The 10,199-nt window shown below is 54.5% G+C and overlaps 1 protein-coding gene across 1 annotated transcript; it reads left to right on the top strand.

The window, feature by feature from the left end:
• The first annotated feature begins 9 nt into the window (after positions 1-9).
• On the top strand, positions 10-9,898 carry MRPL21 (mitochondrial ribosomal protein L21). The gene is made up of 7 exons (XM_006063954.4): positions 10-142; positions 3,902-3,959; positions 5,848-5,933; positions 6,549-6,712; positions 8,209-8,261; positions 8,598-8,701; positions 9,781-9,898. Exons 1-7 carry the CDS (start codon positions 43-45, stop codon positions 9,843-9,845), a joined length of 630 nt encoding a protein of 209 aa, XP_006064016.3. The 5' UTR covers positions 10-42; the 3' UTR covers positions 9,846-9,898.
• Positions 9,899-10,199: the final 301 nt, after the last annotated feature.

Genomic DNA, 10,199 nt, shown 5'->3' with positions numbered 1-10,199 from the left:
GACGCACCAGGCTCGCGCCACTTCCGCTTCCGCTGTGGGAAGATGGCGGCGGCCGTGGCGGCCTGGGCCCTGCCGGTCACCTTTGGGCGGCTGGCGTCTGCATGCAGCCGCATCGTCCTGAGAGCGTCGGGACCCGGAGCCGGTGAGGCCCGCCCCGCGGGGTGAACGGAGGAAGCTGGGCACACGGGGCGCCCTGCCACGTGTGTCTGCGTCCGACCGGTGTTAATCGCTTATTTTGATGGCGGTGATTATCGGTCGTGGAAACCCTGGGTTCAGACCCTGGTTCCTTTAGTTAATAACTTAAATATTGGTGATCGCTCTCCAACTTCCATATAGGCTCCATTTAAGTTGGGGAGCAAACTGAGGCTCAGAATGGTCAGGTAACTTGCTCTTGGTCATACAGCAGGGAAGTGGGAGAGGACTGAATCAGATAGCTCGGTCCGGCTGCAAAGCCTGTGCTTTAACCGTCACTCCCCAGGCTGCAGGCCACTCTTTAAGCTTCCTTGTCCTCATCTGCAAAACGGTGGTGAATAACCTTGCCCAGAGGTAACCAGTCCAGCAAAAGCTACATCTGTATTTTAGGCACTGGGTTGTCATGAAGCCCAGCAAGGTTTTGTTGGTCAAAAACACTATAAACCTCTCCTTAAAATGGTTGGAGTGTGTATTTGTGTGAAGGTATGTTTATGTATGTAAAGAAGTTTTCCCTTTTTTAGGTGTGATAATGATGTGGTTATGTTTGTTTGTTTTTAAGATGCTTTATCTTTCATAGAAGTACCCTGACAATTGCTTTAAAATACACCACAGAGTTGGAGCAGAGACATTGTGAATAAGTCAGGCTTGGCTATGAGTTGATGACTGTTGAGTCTAGGAAGAGATACAGGAGGACTCCCTATTCTCTTGACTTTTGTGTGCTTATTGTTTTCCATAATAAAACTTGGGTTTAAGAAGACAGGGAAGTTTTTATAAAAGCGATGGGACTTACTTTGTTCTACAAACATAAAGCTATCTCTAGAATGCTGTGCTCAATTCCCGCCCCCCCCCCCCCATTTTCAGAGAGAAACACAGGTGAAGTGAGCTCAGTAAAGAGAGGGTGACCAAAATGGTGAACAGGCAGGATCTTGAAGAGTGACTGAAGGAAACAGGATGGACACCGTCACAGTTCTCAGGGATTGAAAGATGGTCCTGGGGGACAGGAGGGTGCACATTTGTTCCCGGTGGGGTCAGAGCTAAGCTAAGGCCATAGGCAGGAATTACAGGGAAGCAGATCAGGTGCAGAAAGTTTCTGAGCTTTCACCAGTGAGATGGCTCTCAGGCATGCTCAGTCTGTCAGTTGTATCCGACTCTGTGACCTCATGGACTATAGCCCACCAGGCTTCTCTATGGGAGTTTTCGGGCAAGAACACCATAGCGGCTTGCCATTTCCTCCTTTGGGGGATCTTTTTGACCCAGGGACCGAACCCAAGTCTCCTGAATCTTCTGCACTGACAGGCAGATTCTTTACTACTGAGCCACCTGGCTTTCAAGAGAGGCCAATCGTGAGTTCCCAACTGTGGGGTGTTCCACACGGGCTTCATTTGATGGCTTAGAAGAGATTTCATTCATTCCTTCACCATTTATTGGGCATCCATTACAAGTCAAAGTCTGGTCCAGGATGGTGAATACATCAGTTAAATTCGTAAAACAAACCCCTGTTTTTACGGAGCTCACATTCTGATGGGGGGAAGTATTTGCAGAGATGAGCAATTTTATGAAGAAGAAGAAGCAAATTCCATAGCAGGTTCAAAGCTGGTAAGTCTTACGGAGAAAAATAAAGCACGAGTTGGGAGGAAAGTGTTCAACTTTAAATAGGATGGTTGGGGAAGCCTTCTCTAGTGAGATGGTGTTTGAGTGGAGACCCAGAGGAAATAGGGGATTAGCCTAGGGGGCCTCCTGGGGTTGGGGTTGTCCCGAGGAAGAGCAGTCAAGGCATAGGCCGTTGTACTTGGCATCTTCCAGGAATAAACAGGAGGCCCGAGTGGCAGGTGTGCAGGGAACAAGGGGAACCTCATGAGGCAAGGCCCAGAGAGACGGGGTCACACTGCCTGCTGGCCGCTGTGAAGACTGCCTTTTTATCAGAATGAAATGGGGCGCTCTTGGGGGGTTGCACAAAATAGGAACCTGAGCTGCCCTCATAGTTTGTTTTTCTGGTTTTGGGGGGATTTTTGCCCACCCCGCACGGTATGTGGGATCTTAGTTCCCTGACCAGGTATCGAACCTGTGCCCGCTGCAGTGAAACGTGACGTCTTAACCTCTTGACCACCAGGGAAGTCCCCAGCCCTCTAGCTGCTGTGCAGAGAGAGAGGCGAGGGTGAGAGCAGGGTATCAGTTCCAAGCCAGGCAGCTTGGCTGATTGAAGTGGTCAGAGCCTGGATGTCTCAAAAACAGGCAGGGGATTTGCTGACAGGTTGGTGGCTGTGAGGTGTGAGAGAGAAAAGTCATAAATGACTGAGGTTTTTGGCCTGAGCGGCTGGAAGGATGAAGTCGCCATCATGTGAGATGTGGAGGGGTGTGGGAGAAGCAGGCGGGAGGGGCAGATCAGGAGCCTTTGTTAGGTTCTGAGACAGGTGACGACCAGGTGATGCCAGCAGACAGGCAGGTGCCTGTCGTGTCTGAGTCCAGGCCGCAGGTGTCCACTTGAGAGTCACCAGTGTGCTGACGCTGAAATCCATTCAAGCAGATGTAATCCCAGAGGAAAGGGCATAAGTAAAGAAGCGTTAAGAACCAGGTTTTAGGGCAACCCGCTCCAGTCTTCTTGCCTGGAGAATCCCATGGACAGAGGAGCCTGGTGGGCTGCAGTCCATGGGGCCACAAAGAGTGGGACACGACTGAGCACAAAGACCCAGGTTTAGACCACAAGCACACCAAGATGGTGGAGGGGAAGAAAAACCAACTCAGGAGACCAGGAATTGGGAACAGCTGCTAATGAGTGAGCTTTAAAAGAATGACCTTTATGGCATATAAATTATAGCTCAATTAAAAAAACCAACAGTAGTTATTGAGAGATTTGCCCTCTGCTTCTAGCACCTGAGCATGGGGCATTTTGTTTCTGGGCCCTTCTCAGCAGGCTTTGGGTGCCTTTGTCCCTAGGTGTATTATTATCTGATGCTGTGTCCTGAGTTAACCCAAACCCAGCAGCTTAAGATAACTTAACATGTACTATGTCACGCCATCACTGAGGGTCAGGATGCAGGCGTGGCTGAGCTGGCTCCCCGTCTTGTTAGATTCAAGTCAGACTGTTTCAGGTTAAGAGTCAGCAGGGCCAGCAGAAGCTGCTTCCTGGCTTCCCCGGACAGAGAAGCCTGGCGTGCTGCAGTCCATGGGGTTGCAGAGAGTTGGACATGACTGAGCCACTGACCTGAACGGGGAAGGTGGAATCCCAGGGGCCTCCCTGGGCCACTCACAGCGCAGCGGTCCTGCTGCAGCGAGGACGCCAGGCCGGCAGCTGCCCTCTGATCTCCTCCTCTGGAGGTGCTGGCCTGTCACTCCCGCCACACACTCTTTGTCACTGAGAGCTGCTCCCTTGGAGGGAGGAGCAGGGCTCGGGGCTGAGAGCCCCAGGAGCGGTGTCCTGGAGGCTGCTCCCACACTGGGGTGCCGAACAGGGCCTCAACTTGGTGGGCACCTGGCGTCAAGGGATGAGGTAGCAGGTAGGTGATTCGGTTTCAGGCCCTTCTCGGTGTGATGAACGCGCCTTGGCGCTTGTGGTAATAGCCAGAAGCTGTGAGTGAGTGAGGGTCTTAGTCTTCTCTCCAGGTGTCTCCGTAGCGCGCTGTGATGTGGTTTGAGCCGGGTACCAGCCACGCTAGCAGCACTTGTGCGTGTTTCGTCCTAGTAACCACGCGTGTCTCTCTTGTTCCCTCAGCTTCCCTGTGGTCCGCTTCTCGGAGGTTCAGTTCACAGAGCGCTTCATCTCCACAAGGGTAATATCAAAATGTGGGTTTTGCTGACTCTCTTCCTTTCCTTTCTTCTAAAGTCAAACTTCGAACATTTAGGTTTTTAGGAATATATAAGTTTTAACTGTTTCAACAATATTTTACTCAGACCCCTAACACATAGAAATACAGACGGAACCTCGAGTCCAAAGAGAAGGTGTTCTGGGCCATGCATGGCTGTGTCTTTTTAAGGAAAAGCTTTTAATTCCTAATTGGGAAATTTCTAACTCGGAAGGTTGAATCACAGGACAGACTCTCTGGAGGACCTTATGTAATTTGAAGGAGCATGTTTAGTATTAAACTGTATATTTAGATTAAAAAAATAAATAAATAAAAATATAAACTAAAAAAGGTAAATTTAACAAAATCACACTTGAGTAGGAATATACAGGGTCCTGTACCAGCCCTTGCAGCCTGGGTCCGTGAGCAGAGTCGTCCTTGGGCTTCAGTTCCTCTTTGAGAAATGGAAGTGATATCAGGCTGCATCGCAGTGGGTTTTCATGAGAGTCGGGTGAATTTCTGCATCCAGAGAGCTCATTAGAAGGACTTGCCAAGGGGGAGGAGTGAAGGAGGGGTGGATTGGGAGACTGGATTAGCAGGTATAAACCGTTACACCAGCATGAGGCCCCACGCGTGACACGCAGCGTGGGTAAACGGCGAGGTCTCTCTGTGGCACAGGGAACCACATTCAGTATCCTGTGATCACCAGGAAAAAAACTGTACATATGCATGTGTAACCGGGTCACTTTGCTGTACAACAGAAGCTAACAACGTTGCAAGTCAGCTGCACCTCGATAAATAAAGTCCTTAAAAAAGAGCTTCGGCGAGCGCCTGGCACTAGGAAGCTCTCAGTACAGCCGCCTGCACTCCTGCAGCGGGGGACCCGGGGCCTGCTGCTTCCCTGAAGGACCAGTGGGCTCCCGGGATGAGGCTGGAGGCAGAAACCCTGAGGGGGCGCTTTCGTGAACCCGGCTGATCCCCCCAGCACTGCTCTGAGCGGTCACGGCCGCCCCGGCCCCCTCGCAGCTTTGTCCCTCGTCTGGCTGGCTGCTGCTGGGCCACCCGGGGTCCTGAGCCTCGGACACAATTCACGGCTTTAAAACACAACCTAATTTGGGGGCCGGTTGACTGCACCAGGGACATCTGTGTCCAGCATACCTGCCATGACAGTGCCGGGGGCCCTGGCCTGTGCTGGAAGCAGCAGTTTCCCCAGTTCTCCAGGGTCTTCTGGCTAGTCGAAGAGTTCAGTTGACAGGAGACAGGTTAACAGGAGAAAATCAGACCTGGGTTTAATAACCCGTACACACGGGAGAGACCTGGGAGAAACGAGTCATTCGCCAGAACAACTGAACCCCTCTGCTGAAACAGCTCCTTCAGCTAAAGACAAAAGAGGATGTTGAGGGTGGGGGTCTGGGACTTCAAGAGCGGGAGAAGGCAGTCCACGTGGAGGCAGAAAAGCAAGTGTTTGGTGGATAAATGTTTGTGGGGCCTGCAGAGACCATGGGACACGGAGCAGCCCCTGTCCTCAGGGCCCGCGTGTTCCCGCACCCTTTCTGGGGAAGCTGTCTGAGGACAGGCCCGCCATCTCCAGGCGCCTGTGCGCAGCCCCAGGCCTGCCTGCCTCCTGCCAGAGTTTCTTCCAGAGTCTTGGGCCTTAATTGTTTTCAGCTTGAGGTAATCCACACGCCTAAGAGACATTTGGGAGGCAGATTTTGCTCCCCCACAAATGTGGGGGCTGCTGCCCTGCCAGCCACTCAGGCATCGGAGACGTGCTGGATCCTTGTCCTTTCTGGTGTGCCGAGCACAGCCGTGGCTCACAGGTTTGGAATTGTCTTTTCACGTGTGTGTGACCTGCGTGCAAAAAATACTTTTACAGATACGTTCCTAAAACCTCACTGAGTTCACCACCTTGGCCAGAAGTTGTGCTGCCAGACCCCGTGGAGGAGGCCAGACACCACGCAGGTAAGGGGGGGGCGGAAGCGAGGGGGAGGGGTGGCCTCCTGGCCACGGAACAGGGGCCTCATGCTTCCAGGTGCCCAAGACGGGCACGATGTGGGTGTTCCCTTTCACAGGATGCGGCAAGGCAGGAACGCTGAAGTTCACTTAACACCAGAATCCAGAACCCTCGTTCAGTTAGCAAAGCCTCCCAGGGCACCGGCTGAGTAGCAGGCAGCTGACACAGGTGGTGGCAGGGCTCGGTCCAGCCCAGTCTCCCCGCCGTTGGTAGAAACATGCGTGTTCAGGGAGAGAGAACAAGGAGCACGCTCCTCGGTGGAAGCGGCCCCAGCGCGGGGGCCGGGAGGCCATCTGGGTGCCGGGAGGAGGGTAGCGTACCAGCCACGCCCAGCGCTCAGAGGCAGTGAGTGTCCTCGGTTTCCAAAACCTGGAAATGCATAGCAACGCGTAGACTCTTCCTGATTTTAGATATGGTTGAAGGATGTAGTGGGAGAGCAGGGAGGAGCCCCTGGCACATGCCCTGCCACCAGTCCATGGATGCTCAGGGTCGCGCAGCTCTCGGGGAAGCAGGGCACACAGGCAGGGGCAGAGCTGTGACCCTGACCACCCTTCCCCCTGCAGAGGTCGTGGAGAAGGTGAACGAGCTCATCGCCAGGGGCCAGTATGGCAGGCTTTTCGCCGTGGTGCACTTTGCCAGCCACCAGTGGAAAGTCACCTCTGAAGACCTGATTCTAATTGAGAACAAGTTAGACATTGCCTGCGGAGAGCGGATTCGGCTGGAGAAGGTGAGACCATGGGTTTCTCAGTGTATCTGGGACTCGGTCCCTGCTCCCCAGGGTCGGCTCTGGTGGAGAAGGCCGGCGCCCTTCCTGGGAAGGGGCAGGCTGGCTGGGCGGGTGTTGGGGAGCCTGGGGGTAAGGGGAGATACCCCCAAGGGCAGCCCTGACTTGGCAGGGTCCCTCCCAACAGGGAGACGCTCGGCACATTTCCCTAAGGAGGAGTGTGTGTCTGTGGGTCTGTCTCACGCGCTCCCCTGGCGTGAGATGTGGCGGCCGCTGCTGTCCTAAACAGTGAGCGCTGGTTTCCAGCCGTCTCCCTGGACACCGGCCATGTTCTGGCCTCCAGGCCCACTGCATGGTCTGTGCTGTTCTTAGCCATGCACGTGAGCTTCCGCTTAGGATTCTGTTTGCTGTGTTCAGGGGCCTGCTTGGTTTTTGCCTGTTCTGCTGTAGATAAAATATGAGATCTCCGCACCGGATCCTGTTTCTGTGACATAGTTAACTGTTGACAAGATGTGATATGACAGATGGTTTTCTTTATAATTTAAAACTCCTCCTTTGTGACCACAGCTTCTTGGTGTATTTACACCCAGGCAGCATCACGCTCCCCTTTCTCAGGTGGTCCTCCCGCAGCCTGTGGTCTGAGCAGGACCACTTGACTCAGAGCTGAACAAGGGTGCTGTGGGGACACCCGCGGCCAGCACAGCGCCTTCCCCGTGGGGCCCCCCGGGGTTACATCACAAGCTTATGGACAAGAGCATGTTTACTTCTTACGTCTAAAATCGGACCCTTCAGAACTGTATCTGTAAGGGTTTCTTAAAAGACGTTATCTTGAAACATTTCACACTAACAAAAGCGTAGGAGGCCCCACCCAGTAAAGATGATTTTCATGATGTAGGAAACCCAGCAATAGAGACCACGTTAGGCTGAGAGTGAGCGAGACAAGGTTCTTTGTCATGGCCTAATGTACAGAGTCCATGGATGTTGTTACAAAACAGGCTGTCTTTCCACGTTTAGGTTTAGTGCGATCGAATTTTCTTCTGATCTGTAAAATTCCAGACAAGTCCCAGCGTCTAATAAGACCCCCGCACTCGGGTCGCAGGGCTGTGTCCATCTGAGGCCAGCCCTGGCGGTGTGGCTGCCCTCCTGCTGCCTGGCGGGGGCAGGGTTTTGGGGTCATTGAAAGAACAACCTTGAACCTGAATCTTCACAGAATCTGCAGGACCGTCAACTGCTTAAAGACCCCCACCGTCTGGTTTGTGCATTTTTCCCCGTATGTATATGCTTCAGTGAGAAGGTTTAAGTCCGTTTCCGGAGGAGATGAACTGCTGACCGGATGTGCCACCAGGCCCCACGTCCCCCTGTGCCAGTCAGACGGGCCTGTGTCCCTCGGGAGGCGGCGAGCCCGTCTCCTTCTCCAGCCTGTCTCGGTCTCGCCTGTCCTGGCGACTCTGTGTTCTGTGGCTGTGTTATCTCTTGGTGACGCGCCTGTTTGGTTCCAGGTCCTGCTGGTTGGGGCCGACGACTTCACTCTCCTCGGCAGACCCCTGCTTGGGTAACGTGCCCTCGGGGGCCGGGCGGGGGCTCCGTCACAACCAGTCAGCCCCAAGCTTGACACGCGGACACTGCGGTTCGTGGGCATTTAGTGCCCTGCGTGCAGAGCGTCCCGGCCACGTCTCTGGCCTGTTACTGCTTCGCTGCAGTTTGGTCCTTTTAGGACTGGCTATGAGACAACCCCGTCCCTCACCGTGTAGTATCTGCGGGGGGTGGGGGGGGGGGACGCTGATAACCAGCAGAAAAGGAAGTTTTATTTTAGAAGTTCTCACGTGTAAAGTACCAGGAAAATGGAAAAGTAAGAAGGTACGTCACTGTTTATTCTCCTGTCTTCTAGAAAGGACCTTGTTCGAGTAGAAGCCACGGTCATCGAAAAGACAGAATCGTGGCCGAGAGTCAACATGAGATTTCAGAAAAGAAAAAACTACAAAAGAAAGAGAAGTAAGTGGGGGAAAGCGGAGCCCACGCCCCCGTCCTCTGGGTGTTGCCCCGAGGCCTGCCCTGGGCGGGTTGGATGGGCACCTGCCCTCTGTGGCGCCCGGAGACCAGCGGGTGGGCACGGCCCTGTCCCCACTCTGACCGGGGGTGGGAAGAGGCCGCCAGCTGGAGGGCACAGCCCTGGGAGGCGCGGCCGGGAGCACCAGCGGCTGCTGAGACCCCCACAGCACGTCCGGAGTCCCCCCGGGAAGTGGGCAAGCAGGCGGAGGACGCCCTGTCGGTAGACATTGCCCAGAGTGCAGGGAGTGCCCGCCTCCACCCAGGGGACGACCTTAGAGGGTGAGGGTGAGACCGCCGCCTACAGCCCGGAGGTGGGCGGAGCGCATTCTTGTGCTGCCGGGCACACACACATCCACACGGGTACACACACGCTTGCACGATGGCATGTTTCTACAAGAGGAATGAGACAGCAGAATCACAGCTACTTACGTAGAATTTCCTTTGTGTTTCCACCTATTCACATGGGCGTTTACAGAGCGTTAGGCCATACACGTGATCTGGAGATGGTTAAGCGTGTACGGGAGGGAGTGTGTAGGTTACACGCAGACACTCGGCCATCTAGTGTGACGGGCCGGAGCATCCTTGGGTGCTGGAATCCTCAGGAGCCCACCCCCTGCAGATGTGCATCGGTCCAGTCCTCAGTCACAGGTGGCAAAACGCACCGGCGACGTAGCGTCAGCTTTCCTAGAGTCGGGTCGTTAGGACAGCTCTCCTCCAGGAGCCTCGGGTCATCAGATGCCTCTGCCCTCCCCCGCCGCCGTACCCTGTGGGGGTCTCCAGGCACGTGGAGGGGCGAGGCCAGGAGCCGCAGCAGGGCTCCCGGGCTCTCACAGCCCCTGCTGGTCTGACGGGGCTCGGGGAGCCAGTGGTGAGGCCTGTGGTCTGTGTACCCCAAGGACACACCACACAGGACCTCGCTGAGTCCGACCCCCGTGGGCTGAGCGGGCGGTGGCTGGTCTCACAGTAGCTCATTCACAGCATCAGGGTCTGCGCTGACACCCCGGCCCTTTTCTCTCTCACAGTCATCGTGAACCCGCAGACCGTCCTCCGGATAAACACCATCGAGATTGCTCCCCGTCTGTGTTGACCGTCCAACTGATATTTATAGAAATATAAAAATAAATCTGTTTTCTGAAGAGACCAGGTTTCTATGTTTTGCTGTAGAAAACTCTGATACGAAAAGCTAAATCCCGTTGTGGGTAGTTCTAGACTGAGCGCCCTGACTGAGAGCTTATTTTTAGTAAGCAGCAGCCTCCCTGAGCCAGAGAGGCCAGGAATTCAGGAAGAATCACAAGCATGGCCCTCCTGGGGCTGGAGCTTGGACGCTTTTGTAAAGACAGGCTGGCGTTACTGGCCGCCCTCCCCCCGGCGCTCCAGGGCCACAGGCGTGACGTGGGGCACAGCTAGGGCCCAGAGCTGACTGTGAGAAACACGATCCGGA

Source organism: Bubalus bubalis, chromosome 5 (genome assembly GCF_019923935.1).
Source record: "Bubalus bubalis isolate 160015118507 breed Murrah chromosome 5, NDDB_SH_1, whole genome shotgun sequence".
In the NCBI taxonomy this organism is placed as follows: domain Eukaryota; kingdom Metazoa; phylum Chordata; class Mammalia; order Artiodactyla; family Bovidae; genus Bubalus; species Bubalus bubalis.
This window is presented reverse-complemented; position numbering and strand designations above follow the sequence as displayed.